At 49.9% G+C, this 22,210-nt stretch overlaps 2 protein-coding genes across 2 annotated transcripts in view; one reads left to right on the top strand and one right to left on the bottom strand.

Annotated features, from left to right (window-relative positions):
* The window catches only part of ZNRF3 (zinc and ring finger 3), a 172,809-nt gene extending 159,869 nt beyond the window's left edge, over positions 1 to 12,940 (top strand). Inside the window, exons 4-9 of the mRNA XM_030816028.1 lie at positions 25 to 156; positions 1,512 to 1,622; positions 3,757 to 3,924; positions 5,726 to 5,828; positions 6,554 to 8,305; positions 11,272 to 12,940. Of these exons, the coding sequence (XP_030671888.1) occupies positions 25 to 156; positions 1,512 to 1,622; positions 3,757 to 3,924; positions 5,726 to 5,828; positions 6,554 to 8,305; positions 11,272 to 11,318 (2,313 nt within the window). The 3' untranslated portion in view covers positions 11,319 to 12,940. The remainder of the gene's footprint in view (positions 1 to 24; positions 157 to 1,511; positions 1,623 to 3,756; positions 3,925 to 5,725; positions 5,829 to 6,553; positions 8,306 to 11,271) is intronic.
* A 3,474-nt stretch (positions 12,941 to 16,414) lies between these two features.
* On the bottom strand, positions 16,415 to 19,648 carry C7BH22orf31 (chromosome 7b C22orf31 homolog). Its single transcript, XM_003258038.1, has 3 exons — positions 19,521 to 19,648; positions 18,148 to 18,576; positions 16,415 to 16,925 (listed from the first exon to the last, which is right to left on the bottom strand). The coding sequence occupies exons 1-3, from the start codon at positions 19,521 to 19,523 to the stop codon at positions 16,485 to 16,487; spliced, it is 873 nt and encodes a 290-aa protein (XP_003258086.1). The 5' UTR covers positions 19,524 to 19,648; the 3' UTR covers positions 16,415 to 16,484.
* Between the last annotated feature and the right edge of the window lie 2,562 nt (positions 19,649 to 22,210).

Here is a 22,210-nt window from a genome sequence, read left to right on the forward strand (position 1 = left end):
CCAGAGCCCTCTCTTCTTCCTTAGCTGAACCAGGGCTCTGAAGACCCGCTGAAGAGGCCGGTGGTGTATGTGAAGGGTGCAGATGCCATTAAGCTGATGAACATCGTCAACAAGCAGAAAGTGGCTCGAGCAAGGATCCAGCACCGCCCTCCTCGAGTGAGCCTCCGCACCATTTGGCACAGGCTCGGGGCCTTCTCTGCTACTACCTGTCCCTTTATTTCCCTTGGGCTTTCATTTCTATCTCTGTCTAAAATGCTGGCATACCCCAGGTTCCTGCAGGCTTAGATCAGCTATTGGACTCAAGGCCAGGGAGAAATTTTACTCGTGTTCCTTTATAGTGAATTTGAAAAATCCTGCCAGAAATAGATACTTTTGTGCTAAGATGTCTCTGGCCTGTTCCACCTGGCATTCCCTCTTGGCGGTCTCTCATCCTTTTTTTTCCATCCCATCTGCCTCTAAAAGGCAAACTAAGGAAAATTGAAGGGATGGGGCACCCAGCACCTGGCTTCCCATGTCTTCCTTGTTCCATCTGACTTAGACACTAGAAAAAAAGGCTTGTATTTCCTTCTTCCTGTAGAGTAGATTACGTTATTGAAACTCCCCAAGTTAATTTGAGTCTGGAAAAGTTAGCTTTCAACTGGGATTGAGTTCGAAGGCTAATGAATAGCATCTGCATCTCTTAAGTATGTAGAAGAGATACTACTGGCCACTAACTCTTAACCAGCCTCTTCTGCTCAAACCTCAAGCTGAAGAATTCCAGGAACCTTGGGCTGGTGCCCTATATTGGTGTTATTTCCTCCTCACAAATATTGGGACATTCACAGTGTAGGATGATTCTTTCCCATGCACAACATAGCCGGATCCATGCAGCTTCCACTTTGCAAAGCTCTATTCCCATTGGCCAAATGGAGGTCCCAGATAAGGTGGCTGCGAGGTTTTAGGAGGCAGTGAGGAAAAGGTAAGAACTAAAACTAGAGGGAGTTTGCTGAACCGACTTGCTGGCTTCTTTTTAAAGGGGAAAAAAAAGCGCTTTGGTAAATATGACTCATTGTAGTGGAAGCTGATATTTGTGGAAGCAGCATACAATTTTCTGAGTTGTTGTAAACCATTAATTATATGGTTAGTAATCACTGTTCCCTCAAAACATGACACTCACTCTTTTGTCCTATAAATGTGATTATTTGTGTTTATTTGGAAGGGCCTTTCTTACCAGTTACAGCCAACTTCACAGTATTCCACGGGGAGCCAGGCTTTACCAACAGAGTTCCCTTGGCTCTTGGGGGGCCTGGCTGAGATCGCTGCAGGCATCCCCCTGGGCCACACCGAAGGCACTGCATGGGCCTAGGGAGCACACCGTGTGCATGTGAGCAGAACCCCAGGAGTTTCCTGCAAATTGAGGGGAAACTCATCCCAGTCACCCCATCTTTGTCCTGACCAAGCCAAGATAGCCCATGTGCCGATTACCAGGCTGGAGAGAGGCTGTGACTCACTGTGTCTGTGTTCCGTTCCAGCAACCCACTGAATACTTTGACATGGGGATTTTCCTGGCTTTCTTCGTCGTGGTCTCCTTGGTCTGCCTCATCCTCCTTGTCAAAATCAAGCTGAAGCAGCGACGCAGTCAGGTAGTGCCTCTGTATGTAGCCCGTGAGCAGTAACCCCTGTTGCCCTGACACTGGGGAAAACCAGGACTCTCGTCACCTTATTTTTTGATGGTGCAACATGGAGCCTCACAGCTATGGACTCTGAGCTCCACAGCCTGTTCCCAGTGGCCCAGAAACAGCAAAGATGGAAAAAAAATAAGAGCAAATTAGGCCAGGCACCATGGCTCATGCTTGTAATCCCAGCACTTTGGGAGGCCGAGGCAGGCAGATCACTTGAGCTCACGAGTTCAAGACCAGCCTAGTCAACATGGCAAAACCCCGTCTCTACCAAAAATACAAAAATTAGCTTGGCATGGTGGCGTGTACCTGTAGTCCCAGCTACTCGGGGGGCTGAGGTGGGAGGATCACTTGAGCCTGGAGGGCAGAGGTTGCAATGAGCTATGATCGCACCACTGCATTCCAGCCTGGGTAACAGAGTAAGACCCTGTCTCAAAAAAAAAACAAAAAGATCAAAACTTACAGCCCAGTGCCTTCTCTGTTCTAAAAGGGCTAGTCCTACAAAGGCTAAGCATTGGGAATGTCTCCAGCAGGTGTTTCGAAGGAAGTGTTTATTTTTTTATTTCTTTTTTTTTTTTTTTTTTTTTTTTTGAGACGGAGTCTTTCTTGTCCCCCAGGCTGGAGTGCGGTGGCGCGATCTCGGCTCACTGCAACCTCCACCTCCTGGGTTCACGCCATTCTCCTGCCTCAGCCTCCCGAGTAGCTGGGACCACAGGCGCCCACCAACACACCCGGCTAATTTTTTTGTATTTTTTAGTAGAGACGGGGTTTCACCGTGTTAGCCAGGATGGTCTCGACCTCCTGACCTCGTGATCCACCCGCCTCGGCCTCCCAAAGTGCTGGGATTACAGGCTTGAGCCACCGCACCCGGCCTATTTTTTTATTTCTTTGAGACAAGATCTGTCACCCAGGCCGGAGTGCAATGGCGTGATCTCGGCTCACTGCAACCTCCACCTCCCGGGGTCAACTGAGTCTCGTGCCTCAGCCTCCCAAGTAGCTGAAATCACAGGCACCCGGCTAATTTTTGTATTTTTAGTAGAGACGGGGTTTCACCATGTTGGCCAGGCTGGTCTCAAACTCCTGACCTCATGTGATCCGCCCGCTTTGACCTCCCAAAATGTTGGGATTACAGGCGTGAGCCACCACGCCTGTCCCAAAGGAAGTGTTTAGGTCAATGGTAATAAGTATTATAAACACTCCACAGGTCTAGAATGTGTGCTATGGCAGTCTGAGTTTTGAGTGCTTTCTCTGAAGTCTATTCTGGCATGATTGAGAAGTGTTTGCCTGTCCCAGTGCATCAAGTGGCGCCCTAGAGCCTTGGTCCTCAGATAGAATCTGTGGTCCAGCAGCAACAGCAGCACCTGGAAGCCTGATAGAAATGCAGGGTCTCAGGCCCCACTCCAGACCACCTACACCGTATACCAGGCTCTCTGGGCAATGCTTGATTAACAGTAGCTGCTGTAGCACTGCAGCCACCACATCACTTTGTGCTTGTAGGAAGGAGAAACTCAGGGGTGGAGGGTGGTGAGAGGATAAGCAGAGATCTGGACCCCCAAATGTATGGCAGGGTCATGTCTCAGGGGAGAGATGGTGGATCCTGGAAGGCAATCTGTAGAGAAGAGAATCACCAAAGGTCTCATGAGGGTTGAGCGACCACCCCCAACAAGATGATGGCTTGTGTTTTTTGAGCACAGCCTATTTGCCAGGTGCTAAGCACTTACACATTGTCTATTTACTGTCACCATCTCCTTCAACAGAAAGAGGAGGAACGCTTGGCGTAGAACAGGTTGATAACTCAGGGTCTGGCAGAGTTAGGAGGCAGCAGGTCCAAGTAATTGGAGGAGACCCTTGCCTTCAAGTCAGAGAGACCCCTGCTAGTCTTGCCACTTAGGAAAAGCCTAGGTTGATGTCGTGGACACCCCACGCGTCTGCAGAATATGTGCTATGGCAGTCTGAGTTTTGAGCGACTTCTCAGAAGTCTGTTCTGTCGTGATAGAGAATTGTCTGCCTGTCCCAGTGAATCGTGTGTCATGTCCCTGGGGTGACTGCCACTTTCATACGTACCGGCCCCTCACACAGACTACATTCTGCCGTGCAGAATTCCATGAACAGGCTGGCTGTGCAGGCTCTGGAGAAGATGGAAACCAGAAAGTTCAACTCCAAGAGCAAGGGGCGCCGGGAGGGGAGCTGCGGGGCCCTGGACACACTCAGCAGCAGCTCCACATCTGACTGTGCCATCTGTTTGGAGAAGTACATTGATGGAGAGGTAATGGCAGAAGCAGGCCCATCCTGGGTGGGGAAAACATAGGCAGGTCAGCAGAGGTGCCCAAGACCTAGAAGGACAGGGCCCTGTGTTCCATCACACACATCCACTTTTAGAGTCACTCTTCTGAAAATTCTGAGACTTGACTTGATGTTTAACTGGGTGTTTTTACTTACAAAGAGACAAGGGATTTTATATCCCTCACTTTTTTTTTTTTTTTTTTGAGATGGAGTCTTGCCCTGTTGCCAGGCTGGAGTGCAGTGGCATAATCCCGGCTTACTGCAACCTCTGCCTCACGGGTTCAAGCGACTCTCCTGCCTCAGCCTCCCAAGTAGCTGGGATTATAGGCATGCGCCACTACGCCCAGCTAATTTTTGTACTTTTAATAGAGACGAGGTTTCACCATGTTGGCCAGGATGGTCTTGATCTCTTGACCTTGTGATCCGCCCGCCTCGGCCTCCCAAAGCGCTGGGATTACAGGTGTGAGCCACCGTGCCCGGCCATCCCTCACTTTTTTTTCCTGTAGCTCTTTGAAAATTTTAGGCCTAGAACCATGCCTGTAGTCCTAGCTACTTGGAAGGCTGAGGTGGAAGGATCACTTGAGGCTGCAGTAAGCTATTACTACACCGCTGCATGTCAGCCTGGACAACAGAGTGAGACCTTGTCTGTCTTAGAAAGAAAATTTCAGACCTTCAGAAAAGACTAGTACCATAGACGATATATGTCAGGGGCCTAGAATCATCCACGATGAACATTTTGCCGCATTTGCTCACTCTCCCTCTCTCTAGACAGATGCATACATACACATATTTAGGGGGCAGGGAGCAAACCACTTGAGAATTACAGACATTTGATGCGCCTTTGCTGAAAATGTCCCACTGCTGCGGAGACTGTTGGATGGAAATGGAATTTTTGCAGAATAGAATAGTAGATTCTTACACAGACTCTGGGTTCTAATCCTGACCTGGGTGGATTCTAGCTTTGTGATCTTGGGCAAGTGACTTTGTTTTCTTGTGACATGGGCCTGACACTGACCAGCATTCCAGGTGATCATGAAGGTTCCATGAGAAGATCCAGCGTAGACCCTTTGTCATTCTGTCAGGCACAGTGTTAGGTGTGAGCTGGAATATTACTGTGCTAGACAGGTCAGAAAATTGAAAGACAAAGTAAAATGAGCAAATCTGGAAGATGCTTAGGCTTAGGAACTCTGGAGGTGGTTCTGTCCCAATAACTCCATCTGTCTAGATAGGCTGCTTTTCTTATAAACCACATACCCCATGGTGAGGTTCAGGATCCAGTAAAGGAGGGGATAGCAGAGCTTTGCCCCTTTGCTGCCCCACCTGTCAATCATGAGTCCCAGGTATCTTCCTTTCTACTCATGCCTATTTGGGATACCCAGGGACAGCCAGCACCTCAGAGATGCAGAATGTCTTGGGGTATACCTGGCCCTCTCTCCATACCCCTAGGCCTCCCATCCTCACTAGCACGAGGCCTCGGCCTTCCCTGGGTGGAGGCATGAGTGTGTTTCCCCTCCTCCAACTACAGGAAAGACGCCTGCCTCTGTGCGTGCCCACTCTCTTAACACTGAGGACTGTGGTTGGAGCTGACTGCTGGCAGTTTCCTTCTCCCTAGAGCACATGGGTGGGCCCCACTTGTAGGGAATTGAACCCTAATTGGAGGTGGGGAGGAGAGTGGGGAAGGGCACTGGCATGCTGTGCAGAGCTCCTTGGTCTGTGCTGGACTCTGCAGGTGGACACACCTGCGAGGCTGAAGGCAGACCTGTGTCCCCTCTCTCCCTGCCCAGGAGCTGCGGGTCATCCCCTGTACTCACCGGTTTCACAGGAAGTGCGTGGACCCCTGGCTGCTGCAGCACCACACCTGCCCCCACTGTCGGCACAACATCATAGGTAACTGTCACCTGCCTCAGCCATTGCTGAAGAGTCAAGTTAGAGGATGCTGTCCCTACCAAGTGCCTAGCTAGAGTGTGACACACACCGCAGGCTAGGGAGCACGCAGAGCCACCGCGGCACTGCCCTCTGGACTTGGAGGCCTGGCAGCCCTGGGTTTTGGAGGTTGTCTGCACGACCCTTAGGAGAGCTTGGCATTAAGAATCACCCTGAGTTCAAGTTTGGGCTTCACATTAAGCAGCTTCCTGACCTCGGGCAAGACATCTGGCCTCTTCCAGGCCTGAGGCCCCTAATCTGTTTAGTGGCAATGACAGTAATGGTGTTTGCCCACGCCCCGTACCATGGGGGTGTTCCTAGGACCACGAGAGACGATGAGTGTGCAGAGGCCAGCTTGGGCTGTTGCTCCTGCATCACTGTGTCATTAAACAGGGATGGAGGGACACTGGCATCTTTGAATCCGATTCTTTTCTGCAGACTCCTGTGGTGCCCTGTCAGGCAGAGCAGTGGGGAGTTGGGAGTGGGGCCCTTACAGGAGATGGGCCATTTCACACAGATAGGTCAGCCTCTGCCGCTGCAGCTGAGTTTGGGGGCAGGGTTGTGAGAATGGGCACCTTGGCAGGTGGCCAAGCCTGCTGCTTCAGCCTTTGCCCGTTTTAAAAATCCCTTTAGCCTCTGACACCAGTATGCTCAGCCCTGCCTACTCTGTTTCCTCCACTTGTCTCCAGAACAAAAGGGAAACCCAAGCGCGGTGTGTGTGGAGACCAGCAACCTCTCACGTGGTCGGCAGCAGAGGGTGACCCTGCCGGTGCATTACCCCGGCCGCGTGCACAGGACCAACGCCATCCCAGCCTACCCTACGAGGACAAGCATGGACTCCCACGGCAACCCCGTCACCTTACTGACCGTGGACCGGCACGGGGAGCAGAGCCTCTATTCCCCGCAGACCCCCGCCTACATCCGCAGCTACCCACCCCTCCACCTGGACCACAGCCTGGCCGCTCACCGCTGCGGCCTGGAGCACCGGGCCTACTCCCCAGCTCACCCCTTCCGCAGGCCCAAGTTGAGCGGCCGCAGCTTCTCCAAGGCAGCTTGCTTCTCCCAGTATGAGACCATGTACCAGCACTACTACTTCCAGGGCCTCAGCTACCCGGAGCAGGAGGGGCAGTCCCCACCTAGCCTCGCGCCCCGGGGCCCGGCCCGTGCCTTTCCTCCGAGCGGCAGTGGCAGCCTGCTCTTCCCCACCGTGGTGCACGTGGCCCCGCCCTCCCACCTGGAGAGCGGCAGCACGTCCAGCTTCAGCTGCTATCACGGCCACCGCTCGGTGTGCAGCGGCTACCTGGCCGACTGCCCGGGCAGCGACAGCAGCAGCAGCAGCAGCTCCGGCCAGTGCCACTGTTCCTCCAGTGACTCTGTGGTAGACTGCACTGAGGTCAGCAACCAGGGCGTGTACGGGAGCTGCTCCACCTTCCGCAGCTCCCTCAGCAGCGACTATGACCCCTTCATCTACCGCAGCCGGAGCCCCTGTCGTGCCAGTGAGGCGGGGGGCTCGGGCAGCTCGGGCCGAGGGCCTGCCCTGTGCTTCGAGGGCTCCCCGCCCCCCGAGGAGCTCCCGGCGGTGCACAGTCGTGGTGCTGGGCGGGGCGAGCCTTGGCCAGGCCCTGCCTCTCCCTCGGGGGATCAGGTGTCCACCTGCAGCCTGGAGATGAACTACAGCAGCAACTCCTCCCTGGAGCACAGGGGGCCCAATAGCTCTACCTCAGAAGTTGGGCTCGAGGCTTCTCCTGGGGCCGCCCCTGACCTCAGGAGGACCTGGAAGGGGGGCCACGAGTTGCCGTCGTGTGCCTGCTGCTGCGAGCCCCAGCCCTCCCCACCCGGGCCTAGCGCCGGAGCAGCTGGCAGCAGCACCTTGTTCCTGGGGCCCCACCTCTACGAGGGCTCTGGCCCGGCGGGTGGGGAGCCCCAGTCAGGAAGCTCCCAGGGCCTGTACGGCCTTCACCCCGACCATTTGCCCAGGACAGATGGGGTGAAATACGAGGGCCTGCCCTGCTGCTTCTATGAAGAGAAGCAGGTGGCCCGTGGGGGCGGAGGGGGCGGCGGCTGCTACACTGAGGACTACTCGGTGAGTGTGCAGTACACGCTCACCGAGGAGCCCCCGCCCGGCTGCTACCCCGGGGCCCGGGACCTGAGCCAGCGCATCCCCATCATTCCGGAGGATGTGGACTGTGACCTGGGCCTGCCCTCGGACTGCCAAGGGACCCACAGCCTCGGCTCCTGGGGTGGGACGCGGGGCCCGGACACCCCACGGCCCCACAGGGGCCTGGGAGCAACCCGGGAAGAGGAGCGGGCTCTGTGCTGCCAGGCTAGGGCCCTGCTGCGGCCTGGCTGCCCTCCGGAGGAGGCGGGTGCTGCCAGGGCCAGCTTCCCTAGTGCCCTCCAGGACACTCAGGAGTCCAGCGCCACGGCCACTGAGGCTGCAGGTGAGAGCAGGAAATGGCAGTAGGTCAGAGCAGGAGTTTCCATCAGGGTCGTCTTGTCGTCTTCTGTCTTAGGCATTTTCTGAATGACTTCTTTTTTTTTTTTGAGGCGGAGTCTTTCTCTGTCCCCCAGGCTGGAGTGCAGTGGCGCCATCTCGGCTCACTGCAAGCTCCGCCTCCCAGGTTCACGCCATTCTCCTGCCTCAGCCTCCCCAGTAGCTGGGACTACAGGCGCCCGCCACCACGCCCGGCTAATTTTTTGTATTTTTAGTAGAGACGGGGTTTCACCGCGATAGCCAGGATGGTCTCGATCTCCTGACCTCGTGATCCGCCCGCCTCGGCCTCCCAAAGTGCTGGGATTACAGGCTTGAGCCACCGCGCCCGGCCTCTGAATGACTTCTTTTGTGCCCTTGGCTTTAAACACCATCTGAGGCTGAAGACTTCCAAGGGTTACTCCTCCGCCTGGCCCTCCCTTGGAGTTCAGACCTATTGAGCCCTCTGCTTCCACGATCTCGGGATCTCTCCCCCAAGATGCCTGCAGCCTGTCATGTTCACAGCAGTGCTCTCATTTCCCCCTCTGCCCTGCTCCCCATCCACATGCTCACACCAAAAACCTAGCACCAGCTGGGGGTAGTGGCTCATGCCTGTAATCTTGGGCCACCCAACCACTTTGGGAGGCCGAGGCCATGGATCACTTGAGGCCAGGAGTTGGAGACCAGCCTGGCCAACATGGCAAAACCATGGAGTCTGTTCATGACTCCTCATGGCTGGGATATTATGTAGGAGCCACTTCATAAACATTCTCGTTACTCAGTACAAAAATTAGCCAGGGGTGGTGGTAGGTGCCTGTAGTCCCAGCTACTCAGGATGCTGAGGCAGGAGAATCGCTTGAACCTGGTTGGCAGAGGTTGCAGTGAGCCAAGATCAAGCTACTGCACTCTAGCCTGGGTGACAGAGCAAGACTCTGTCTAAAAAAAAAAAAAAAAAAGGCCGGACCCAGTGGCTCATGCCTGTAATCCCTGCACTTTGGGAGGCCAAGGCGGGTGAATCACTTGAGTTCAGGAGTTCGAGATCAGCCCGGCCAATATAGTGAAACCCTATCTCTACTAAAATACAAAAAAATTAGCTGGGCGTAGCGGGCACCTGTAATCCCAGCTACTCGGGAGGCTGAGGCAGGAGAATCGCCTGAACCTGGGAGGTGGAGGTTGCAGTGAGCCGTGATCGCACCACTGCACCCCAGCCTGGGTGACAGAGCGAGACTCCATCTCAAAAAAAAAAAAAGAAAAACCTAGGCCCCATCCCTGTGTCCACCCTGCCCCTTGCACTCCAGCCTCCTGGGCTTCTCAACCTGTCTGAAGGACCCCAGTTGCTTGTTTTTGCCTCAGTCCATGAAAATGAATTCCCAGAAAATGAAACTTAGCAAAAGACATGTAAGATACAAGTCCAGATATTCTATTATTAGATTCAACAGACATCAGACTGCTACAAGATTTCCAAACATGCTGCCTCAGTAATAAACTGTGGAGTCTAGCACCTCTGAGTAGCACTGCAACAAGATCTACCTGCGAAGTACATCCCAAATGTATCTACTTCTCTGCACCCCCACTGCTATCCCCTCAGTCCAGTCTCATTTTCCTCTCTGTGGGACAGAGGCAATAACCTCTGACTGATCTGCTGTCACTGGTCTTGCCTTCTATTCCACTTGGAACCAGAGTGGCCTTTTTTGAAACATAAGTTGATGTGTTTGTGCTAGAAAACCCTTCAATGACTTGCCGTTACCTTTAAAATCTTAAAAATGTTGGCCGGGCGTGGTGACTCATGCCTGTCATCCCTGGACTTTGGGAGGCCGAGGCAGGCAGATCACCAGGTAAAGAGATCGAGACCATCCTGGCCAACATGGCGAAACCCTGTCTCTAATAAAAATACGAAAATTAGCTGGGCATGGTGGTGCACGCCTCCCCTACTCGGGAGGCTGAGGCAGGAGAATTGCTTGAACCCGGGACACGGATGTTGCAGTGAGCTGAGATCGCCCCATTGTACTCCAGCCTGGCGACAGAGCGAGACTTCGTCTAAAAAAAAAAAATATTAACTCCTAGCTGAGTGCTTTGGAAGGCCAAGGCAGGAGGATCACTTGAGGCCAGGAGTTGGAGACCAGCCTGGGGAACATAGAATGAACCTATCTCTTAAAAAAAATTAAAAAAATTTTTTTAATTAGCTGGGCACGGTGACACATGCCATTAGTCCCAGATACTCAGAAGGCTGAGCCCAAGAGATTGGCTACTCACTTGAGCCCAAGAGATTGAGGCTGTAGTCATGATCTCACCACTGCACTTCAGCCTAGGCAACACAGCAAGACCCTGTCTCAGAAATAATAAATGTTAGCATCTCACTCAGTTCTGTGTGATCCAGCTCCTGCTAACCCATCTGATGAGCTCCTGGTTCACTCCTTGCTTGCTGCTTTCACCCCCTGTGGCCCCTGTCCCGTTCTCCCCATGTGCCAAGCTCATTCCAGCCCCCAGACCTCTCCGCTACTTTTCTCCTCCAGATCTTAGGTTAAGCGACACTCCAGCCCCCTCTGAGATCACTTGCACACCTTCTGTTCACTTCTGTCATCCTATTGCTAAATTACTTTGTCTCAAGGTTCGTAAGCTCTGTGAGGGAGTCCTCTCTACTGCTTTTCCCAGGGCCTGACGCACACTGGGCACCCAGTTAACATCTCTAATATATTGGGTTTTCATGCTACCTGAGGGCTTCTAGAAAGCTCTGTACATCCAAATGAGAGGCTGGCTTTCCAGGAGGCACCTGTGCTCTCAGCACAAATGGACCCCCTCTGGGAACAGGAACCTGCTTCAGCCCTTTAGCAAACACAGGCCTGCCACACGCTGGGGACAGGGCCACCTGAGTCCCTTGCCTGGTCCCATGTGTGGTGCCAGCTCCCTTCCCTGATGATTGTTCTCTGTCTTTCCCAGGACCGAGATCTCACTCAGCAGACAGCAGCAGCAGCACAGGAGCCTGAGCTCAGGAGGAACTCTTACCTGGAAACTGGGAACTGTATGGAGACTCCAAACTGACTTCCTTCAAAAAAACAAAAACAAAAAATTTTTTTAGCTTTGACAAACACACAAAAGTGGTAATAAAGAGAGCCCTCCTTGTCAACCCAAAATGTGAGCCCCCTGTGGCAAAACCACCCCCTACCCCATTAACAAATCAACAGACAACATTCTCCGAGTCCTTTGCCTCTTTTGATAACATGTTCTGTTTTGTAAAGTGTGTGTGCTTGGGGTTCCGAGGTGTGGGATTGAGTTCTCTGCTTTGTTTTTTTTAAGATAATGTATGTACATGTAAAAAGTTATTTAAATATATATTTTAAAGAACCCTAACTGCCAACTTTTGCTGAAAAAGAAAAAAAAAAAAATCACTGCTGCATTAAATGAACCACATCATGTGTAGATACTGTTGTCTCCCTGAAGGGAGCTCAGGCCTTTGAAAAGCTCAGGGCTTCACCTGCCTTAGAAAATGAACCAGAAACTTGAAGTAAAGCTAGTTGATAGGGGTACGGCTCTGAGGAGCAGTGCAAAGCTGCCTCTTTCTTTCTCGTGGCAAATCCCAATGTACACGATTTCAGGTCTCAGACGCCATGCCTCTCCAGCCCACGCCTTTAGGCAGGTGATGGCAGCAGCTAGGAACAGGGTGTACATGATCCGCAGCCCTGTGGAGCCAGGTCAAGCCGCTGCTATGAAAGCTCCAGGGTGATGGGGACGATTCTGCCCAGTGTCCTCAATCTGTCCCCTCAGGTCATGGTCCCAAGTGAAATGACAGAGTTCACAGCCCTGATCTTGGCTGAGGTCCAGGTCATAGTAAGGGCATGTTCTTGGGGCCCTCGACCTGAACTCTGACCCTCGGGGCAGGGAAGAGGAGGCTGTCCGCTTTGGTTGTCCTGACTTTGGAGTCCTTTGCAAAAATATTTTGGGCCCCCTGCCACTGGCTGCAGAAATGGCTCGACGGGGTGTGTGGGGACAGACACCCAGAAGGAATGTACTTTTGTGGCCTTGGTGTCCGATGGGGCTGGGGGAGAGTGCTCTCCACTGACCCAGCAGCACACCGATGTGCAGTGCGCATGCATCTGCATCTGTGTGGGGGCAGCCACACCCCTTGGCTGCTGCTTCCTTGGGCTGCCTTTCTGGGGGCATGTGCCTGGACCTACGAGGTCTGCACTGAGCTCCATTTGAATGATACCTTTCCTGTCCCATTTCCCCACGGAAGCACCGCTTCAGGGTTATTCAGTCCTCTGCCTCATGGCTGAAATTGCTCATCTCGTCTGCAGATGTCTGCTGTCCTGTCTACCTAATGCACTATTATGTATTGATTCTCCATGAGACACAGAGAGAGACTATCAGATAGTTTACACCCAAAGGGTAGGTTTTTGTATATTTTTCCAGCCTTTTTTATTAAGGGGAAGGGGAGAGTTTAAAAACCCAAACCATTGTGGTTTTAAGGTGTTTCATTTTTAAAAGGGAGAGAGAATCTATTTAAAGCTATTTCAGATCAGGGATTGTCATCCTTTTTTGTCCAATGTATTCCTTGTTCTTTAAAAAAATTTTTTTAGAGGAAACTAATATTAGTCCTTGTGTTCACTAACTCTTCTGGTCACTTGTATTTATTCATTCATTCATCAGATATTTGTTGCCATCTGAAAGAACTGGCCCATTGGGTCTGAAAGCTCACTTGAGAATAGGAAACTTGAGACCTGGCCCCCTGTGGGTAGGAGAACAAGGACCACCTGGGTTGCCAGGTGATTCTCCAGTCTTGAACAAGTCTCCACCTGGGTTCTCCAGTCTTGAACCAGAATCTCACTCTTAGAATGTTTTTCTTGACCTCAGCGTATGATGAGGAAATTTACTTATCTCTAGCTAGGATTTGACAAATTCCAGCATCAAATGATCAAAACATTTGCCATTGAGGCTTCACTGGTGAGATCCGTCCTCCATCCTCGGGTGCAGTCCCTTGGGGGCTGCTCCTCGGACTGCGCCCCGCACACCTGTTATCGAGGGTGTGAGAAGCGCCTAAGCTGGTGACATGTGATCTGAGACGCCTTCATTTCTCGGGCCAGGAGTAGCAGCTGCTAAGGACAGCAGCTTGCATTGCATGGTTTTAGGGAAGCGGGGTCTGGCTTTTAATATGAACTGCAAAAAGTAGCTTCTCATTGAGATTTTTTTGTTGTTGTTTGTGGGGGGTTTTTTGTTTTGTTTTGTTTTTAATGCCTTTGAGTGCATGTTTTCTTCCTTGTCTGAAACCGAACTCCGAAAGTGGCTTTCTTTAGCCCTGGCTGGAAAACCACCCCTCAATAGCCTTAAGCAATAAATGAGTAGAGAATGTGGCTTCCACTGGGCTTATTAAAATAAGTGTGTCTAGTTTTCACTTGAACAAGTGATAGCCGCAGATGGCAAAGGAAACCCATTTAATTTTTGTAGCTTACAGGTGGTAGAAACAAAAATGCAATTTTAAAACCTTAAATACCAAAATACCAAATACCAACCATTGTCTTTTTTTTTTTTTTTTTTTTTTTTTGAGATGGAGTTTCGCTCTTGTTGCCCAGGCTGGAGTGCAATGGCGCGGATCTCAGCTCACTGCAACCTCCGCCTCCCGGGTCCAAGTGATTCTTCTGCCTCAGCCTCCCAAGTAGCTGGGGCTACAGGCATGTGCCACCACACCCGGCTAATTTTGTATTTTTGGTAGAGACGGGGTTTCTCCATGTTGGTCAGGCTGGTCTTGAATTCCCGACCTCAGGTGATCCACCCACCTCAGCCTCCCAAAGTGCTGGGATTACAGGCATGAGCCACCGCACCCACCCAGCAATACCAACCATTGTCTTTTAAATTTGTGTTGGCTTCTCAGACAGGGAGATCACTGGAATAAAATAACCAATGGTCTTATTTTGTCACATGTAAATCAAAAGAAATGTCCTCTTTGAAGTTGTAAGACTCCACCAATGACAGACACCCTTTTCGGTGGACTCTGAGTGGTGTGTAGTGGTTTTATAGCCATGGAAACTGGGAGTATCTCACTTTCCACTGAGAACCCCTGCCCCCAATCCCTCTAAGTTGGGGTGTGGCAGTTGGGCAGGGTCAAGTGACCCAGCCCTGGGTGTAGAACAGCCATGTACAGTGAAGAGTTCTAGAACCAGCTAAAAATGGAAGTTTGGGTGTTTACCAACAAGGTACCTCTTTATGGATGCAGCCCCATTAAGCTGGCTTTGACTCTCAGCTCCTTCCCCGTCTCCTCCTAACCCAAGCCCTTTTATAAAATAAAGCCCCATCTGTCCCACTGCTCACATACTTATGTGCTGCTAGTCTCTACTCGAAGTTCGTGCAGGACTAATGCTTTTAAAATGAGGTCTAAAAAATACTAATTGAGAATATTCTTCTTTAAACAGAACTGCCTTTTTCTACTCCTTATGTAAACTCTTTCTATTGTGTTGGTCTAACGAGGCACTATTTTAAAATTTTTTTAATTTCTCCCATAGCACTTAAAAGAGATTTTGTAAAGACTTTGCTGTAAAGATTTTGTAATAAAATGGTCTAAGGGCTCTTTTTCCAACATTACCATTTTTAAAAAATGTTTTAAAAGCTAGAAAACAACTTATGTATATTCTGTATATGTATAGCAGCACATTTCATTTATGGAAATATGTTCTCAGAATATTTATTTACTAATATATTTATCTTAAGCCATGTCTTATGTTGAGAGTGTGACATTGTTGGAATAATCATTGAAAATGACTAACACAAGACCCTGTAAATACATGATAATTGCACACAGATTTTACATATTTGCAGACCAAAAATGACTTAAAACAAGTTGTAGTCTTCTATGGTTTTGTAACAAATTGTACAAATGACTGTAAAAAAAAAATACAATTTTATCAAGTATATGTTATATATTGTCATTGGTCTGTTCAGTAAAAGCCTACAGATTCAACAAGGGGAGGTTTGCACGGGGCAGTACTTTTAATTTCTACTTGTCCGTGGAAGCATTCATATAACTTTCTCTCCTGTTAATATAGAGTCCAGGTTATTGGGGGTTTAGGCAGTGTCACAGGAGAGCATCTGTTATAAGGGTGTGGGTTTATATCCTTGTGAGAATGGTAGGCTTTCTGCTCAGCCCTATGTAGAAGGAGCTAGGGAAAGTGATAGTGATCGAGCCTAGGGGTCCGCTTTTTATTATTTATTTATTTATTTATTTATTTATTTTGAGACAGAGTCTCACTCTGTCTCCCAGGCTGGAGTGCAGTGTCGCAATCTCGGCTCACTGCAAACTCCGCCTCCCGGGTTCAAGCCATTCTCGTGCCTCAGCCTCCCGAGTAGCTGGGACTACAGGTGCCCCCACCACGCCCGGCTAATTTTTTTTTTTTTTTTTTTTAGTATTTTTAGTAGAGACGGGGTTTCACCGTGTTAGCCAGGATGGTCTCGATCTCCTGACCTCGTGATCCGCCCGCCTTGGCCTCCCAAAGTGCTGGGATTACAGGCATGAGCCACCGCGCCCGGCCATCCACTTTTTAAAAATAAGGAACCATATGGCCAGGCGTGGGAGCTCATACCTATAATCCCAGCTATTCAGGAGGTTGAGTCAGGAGGATCTCTTGAGGCAGGAGTTGGACACCAGACTCAGCAACATAGTGAGACCCCATTTCTCTACCGAGAAAAAAAAAAGCTATACATGTTGGGGTCCACATGTAGTCTTAGCTACTCAGGAGGCTGAGGCAGGAGGATTGCTTGAGCCCAGGAAGTCAAGACTGCAGTGAGGTATGATCATGCCACTGCACTCCAGCCTGGGCGACAGAGCTGTCTCAAAATAAAGAAAAGGAAGGGAAAGAAGGAAGGCAATAGGGAACCATAGCCTGAATATAAAACATCTGCTTTATCTGTCAGGCCTTTTCCTACCTGGAAGACTAAGAGACCCCCAAGGCCTTGGAGGAAAAATACTCCAAGCATCTACCCTTCAAAATTACCTAATCATGAGTGGAGAGGGACCCTTGGTCTTGAGCGAATCTGATACCTCTTTGTTTCCCCTGAGAGGGTGTCGCTAATTTGTAAAGCACTCTGAGATGACACGGAAGGTGCAAAGTTGTGTTTATTTTTCAGATCTCTAGCAGAGAATACTCTAATCCCACGAGTTCCTGGTCTTATTTTTTGCTCTTTAACTTGGGCCATTTCTTGAGTACAGGCTCCTCGTGGACACCCAGCTGCTTCCTGCCAGGGAACTGGTCCCTCTGAGCACCTTCAGAGATGGCACCCTGACTGCACAGAGCCTCCCAGAGCTTTCGTTTAATGGCCTTGCCCAGCTCCAGGCTGTACCTCTTGGGGGTCCCTGAAGGATTCCACAGCATTGGCTCCACCACAGCGTGGTACAGAGCCTGGTAACTCTCTATGGGGAGACCGTGGATGGTTAGCATGTCCTCCGACAACTGCTGTCTCTTTTGGGTTTCAGGAAGCAACACTCGGCCCTTCCAGGCTGCTGTCCCACTGTCCTGGGGTAGCGCTTGGGTGGCAGCCACATGTTCAGCATATCTGTCCTCAAGATCTTGGCGGACTGTTAGTTTTTTCTCCTTTGAACTTTCTTTACTCTAGCCAGGAAGAAAGCAGAGAAGTCAAAGCTAAAACTTGAGAGGGGAGCTCAGAATAATCATCTGGGATTTGTGTCCCAGAGTCTTGGTTACAGCAACAACCAACATTTGTCTAGCATGTTCTAGTTTACTGAATTCCTTTATGTACATACCACTGCGTGTGTTCCCCATAACTCTGTGAGGTCAGCAGGAGACAGCTTTAAAGGCAAAGAAATTGGAATCGGTTTGCCCAAGGCCACACAGCTAGAAGGTTAATAACAACTGTCATCTATTGAATGCCACGCAAGATCCTAATTATTTACCCTCTGCCAGGCTCTGTTCAAAAGCCTTTTGCATGTATTATTTAACATTCATGAAGCCCTATGAGGGAAGGGCCGTTATCCCTCATTTAATATGATAATGTCAAGGCACAAAGAAATTAAGCCCGAGGTCGTCCTCAATTATAGTCAGAGTTAGGATTTGAACCCTGATGGCCTAGCTCCAGGGTACATGGAGCTCTGCTGGCCACCATGGGGTAACAGACCTGGATTCCAATCAGGCCTTCATATGCCAAGTTCTCCATGTGGACGCCCACAATCCAGATCTATAGCTGAGCACTGGTGTGTGTGTGTGCACAAGCATGCACTACCCATATCCTAGCCTTCCTTCTCACCCTTATTTTTCCTTCATGTCAAGTCTGTGCTTATGAAAGCCAGCTCATCCTTCTCTAGAACTAAGCATAGTATAAATGATAAGTAGCATGACCCCAAAATCTGGGGCATACTTCCACTCTATCATGCTACACCTCCTCCCCGCATTCTGTCTTCAACTTTAGGATTTCCTTCACTTGGTATAGATCTTTTTTTCTTTTTCTTTTTTTTGAGACAGGGTCTTGCTCTGTTGCCCAATCAGGAATGCAGTAGTGCAATCATGGCTCACTGCAGCCTCAACCTCCTGGGTTCAAGTAATCCTCTCTCCTTAGCCTCCCAAGTAGCTGGGATCACAGGCGTGTGCATCATGCCTGGCTATTTTTTTTTTTTAGTAGAGATGAGGTCTCCCTATGTTGCCCAGGCTGGTCTTGAACTCTCTGAGCTCAAGCGATCCTCCCTGCTTGGCCTCCCAAAGTGCTGAGATTACAGGCGGTAGCCAAACACCATGTAATCTCAACCGTTAAGTGTTCTCTGGCTTTACCTTTTCCCTCCCCTCGCCCGTCACATTTTCCCCACCACTGGTCCTCGTCTACCTCTCTGATGCCTCCTGCAGGCCTCCTGTGCCCTGCTGGCCGCTTGCTCTTGGAACTGATGGAGTTTCTTTTCCTGGCCTGCTGGGTGGCTTTCATCACTGAATCGTCCTTGTGCTTTAATCTCTTTGAGAGTTTTCCTTCTCCAAACTTGCATGGTGCTGGGCAGCACTTATTCTTCAGTTGCCGCCTGAGTACAAGCTTAACCAGTGAGAAGGAACTGGCAATTAATGGGTTCCTTACGACTTCCCAAGAGGAAGTGGTAGCTGGTGCTGGGGCGTTAATGTTCTGCTTTGCACACGTTCTGGCCATCCACATGTTGGTGAGAGCCGGTGAGTCCACATAGCAGTCCTGAAGCCTGGTATTTAGTAAGATGGACTGTCGGAGTCCATAGATAAGGATGCTGGGGTCTCGTCTCACACTGACTGGGTGCTAGAATTATAAGAGGGAGAAATGAATTTTAAAAGGACCGTTCTTCAGCAGAGAATAAAACGTCTACTTTGAAGGCAAAATATTAACATCTTTTTATAGGCCATTCCTTCCACCCAGTTCTTAGAAATTTACTGTATGTCCTCTCCTGCTCACCAAAGCCTTTTATACCAAGTAGGGAGGAGATAGTCACTCCACAAGGTTACAGTAATATTCAGGCTCTCAAAGAACATAGCATGCTGGGGCAGGAAGTCGGGGGTCAGGGAGGGTTCACAAGAAATTGAAGACAATTCCTGCCTGCTGGAAAGATATGGAAGGCAGGGTCACTCAAGACTTCCATGTGAGCTGTAGACACTCATCCATGCTGCAACGCAGACATGACAGCTGGTAAGTTCTGCCAAACCCTGAATACACTTTACACTTTCTTTTTTGTGTGTGTGGAGGGACAGAGTTTAGCTCTTATTGCCCAGGCTGGAGTGCAATGGTGTGATCTCAGCTCACCGCAACCTCCGCCTCCCTGGTTCAAGGGATTCTCGTGCCTCAGCCTTCCAAGTAGTTGGGATTACAGGCATGCACCACTGCGCCCAGCTGATTTTGTATTTTTAGTAGAGACGGGGTTTCTCCATGTTGGTCAGGCTGGTCTCGAACTCCCAGCCTCAGATGATCTGCCCGCCTCAGCCTCCCAAAGTGCTGGGATTACAAGGGTGAGCCACCACGCCTGGCTGAATACACTTTCTAACCAACTACCATGAGCCAAGAAGAGCTCACTCACAGGGAAATCAATATACTCTGGGGACCATAAAAGCAACACGAAAACATTAATGCTGCCGGCCTCCATTTCCTGGGACAACTAAGAGCAACAGAACAATTTGGATAGATTAGAATCACATATTTAAAGAGACCTGGCTTTCTAAGAAATGTTATTTATAGAAGTAAAATCACCTTACCATACTTCTGTTGCCTTAAATTTTATTTTCGCTAGCTTAGTAGGGGGAAGAAATATGTATTTTCTCTTTCCTTTCTCCCTCTCTCTCTCTCTTTTTTTTTGTTTTAATATTTCTAGTCACCTGTCTTTCTCTGCCTTAGTCACATATGGGCAAATTGCTGTTTGTTTAGATTTGGGCTCAATGCAGGCAGCTTTGTGCCATTATCTCTAGTATTTGTGATGTCACTTTGGTTTGTGATGTGGATGTGGGTGGGTGTTACATCATCAGATTTTATAGTTAAATTATGTAGGAAGAAGTTCTACATGGTTTTGCTTCTAGCCTCAGAAACTTCTGAAGTCCTCATTTCCCCCAAAATGGCTTGGATGAATTTTGAAGATCTTCATGTTCTTAAGAAGTATGTTTTGCAGGAAATGTAGTCAAATATGCAGACCAGATTTGGGGATACGGGTAGTGAGATGCATCCCCACATGTGCAAAAGTGCCCTCCTTCATGTACATAAAGGAGGCACTGTTAAGTTCTCAGAATAGCTGCCAAAGTTAGGGACCAGGAATGAAAGAGCACGTTCCTGCAGCCCTGGGCACCTTTCCCTGTGTGTCCCTCCCGGGAAGACTACATGGTTTCTGGAATGTGGTTTTATTTTACATCCCATGGCAAATGCAGTAATTAGAGCTGTTAGCAGTGTCAAGGGCTTGAAAGGAGAACAAAGCCGCCTCTTCCTGGGAACTCTTGGGCAATGCCTCACTCCTTATCAGGTGCTCGTCCTGTTGGTGGGTTTGATTCTTTTATTTGTAAAATGCCTCGGGAGCCTCCTTCCTGAGGGGGAGGCTAGTGAAATGATGGAAAAACAGAGTATGAATCTGGCAGGGGATCCTGGAATCGCATGTGTTGCCTGCTTGAGTTTTTAAGTGTTGTCCCTGGAGTGAATCAAAGCCTGCAGGCGGACCGCACCACAGGCTGTGGTGGAACCCCCTCCAGGCCTATGGCAGCTGGACCCACAGACACTTGGGAGGACAATTGCTCCCTTTCAGTGGTGAGCCCTGCCCTCACCTCCTAAGAGCTGGGTTGGTTTTAGAGCAGGGCTTTGGAAAGGGTTTGTCTTTGGGAAGAGTTTGCGAATGTCTGGAGACTGGGCAGGGAAGCATCTTTTCAAAGCTGGTCAATCTTGGAAAAATGGCACCGGGCTCCTGGGCTACCTGGAAATTACCATGTGTCTTTACTCTGCAAAGCAGGGACAGGAGGGAAATGTCAAGCAAGAAAAGGCATAATAGGAGTAGGTCATCCGTTTCTCTTTTCTCTTTCCCCATCTTGAGTTTGGCTTTCCTGCACCTCATCTTTCCACACACTCATCTGTTAGATCTACTTGGCTAGGTCTTTTACTCAATGACTCTGCTAGGTCTTTTACTCACTCTGTCCCCCAGGCTGGAGTGCAGTGGCGCAGTCTCGGCTCACTGCAACCTCCGCTTTCTGGGGTTCAAGCAATTCTTGTGTGTCAGCCACCCAAGATACTGGGATTACAGGTGTGCACCACCAAGCCCAGCTAATTTTTGTATTTTTAGTAGAGATGAGTTTTCACCATGTTGGCCCAGCTGGTCTCAAACTCCTGGCCTCAAGTGATCCACCCACCTTGGCCTCCCAAAGTGCTGGGATTACAGGCGTGAGCCTGTGCTCGGCCTCCATCGCCTTCTTCCGGCACAGAGCTGTTCACATGGGCAGCACTTGATACATGCTGTTCGAGTTCTATCAAATTCTGCCTTCTCTGCCTTCATTGTAACTCACTTCATTTGACTGTGCCACAACGGGTAACCCTCAGCCTTCCTTAGAACTAACCCAGGGTACTTTGGTCTAAGCTATTTCTCCTATGTCAATAAAACTGATATTTATTGAATGCTTCCTGAAGGCCAGGCACTGTTCTAGCCACTTTATTAGCATCATGTCACGAAATGCTACCAACCATCCTATGAGTTTGAGTACTGTTCCCTGTTTCACAGATAAAGAAACTGAGGCACCAGTTGCTCAAGTATCGTGCCTCAAGTAACCAACAAAGGCTGAACCCAACCAAAGTCTATACTGCCCTTGTTTTTGTTTTTGTTTTTGAGACGGAATTTCACCCTTGTCACCCAGGCTGAAGTGCAGTGGCACGATCTTGGCTCACTGCAACTTCCACCTCCCGGGTTCAAGGGATTCTCCTGCCTCAGCCTCCCAAGTAGCTGGGATTACAGGCACGCACTACCATGCCCGGCTAATTTTTGTATTTTTAATAGAGATGGGGTTTCACCATGTTGGCCAGGCTAGTCTCAAACTCTTGACCTCAGGTGATCCACCTGCCTCGGCCTCCCAAAGTGCTGGGATTATAGGCAGGAATCACCACACCCGGCCCTACTGCCCTTGTTCTTAAACACTCACAGTTATCACTGTGATGCCTGGCCTCTCTGTTGGTCAGCCCATCCATCTACCGTACCCAGGCCCAGTTCTAGTCCTGTCCTTGTCATGAGACTTTCTCTAGGCTCAGGAGGGAGTCTGCCTGTGTTGGCATCCCAGATCCATCTTTCATTAGGCAAGTGAATTCATACCCCTGAACCTTAATTTCCTCAGCTGTGAAATGGGCCTAGTCATAGTGCCTACCTAAGGATTATTGTGAGGATGAAGTGGGACGATGCATCTGAAATACTTGGCATGGCTCCTGGTGTATA

Source organism: Nomascus leucogenys, chromosome 7b, assembly GCF_006542625.1.
Source record: "Nomascus leucogenys isolate Asia chromosome 7b, Asia_NLE_v1, whole genome shotgun sequence".
Taxonomy (NCBI): Eukaryota; Metazoa; Chordata; class Mammalia; order Primates; family Hylobatidae; genus Nomascus; species Nomascus leucogenys.

Bases quoted from the DNA above. Each gene is read 5' to 3' on its own strand.
- C7BH22orf31 (XM_003258038.1), bottom strand. The intron at 16,926-18,147 runs GTAGACGAGGAC...CTTCCTGGCTAG, and splicing joins CTGCAGGAGGCATCAGAGAG to AGTAAAGAAAGTTCAAAGGA.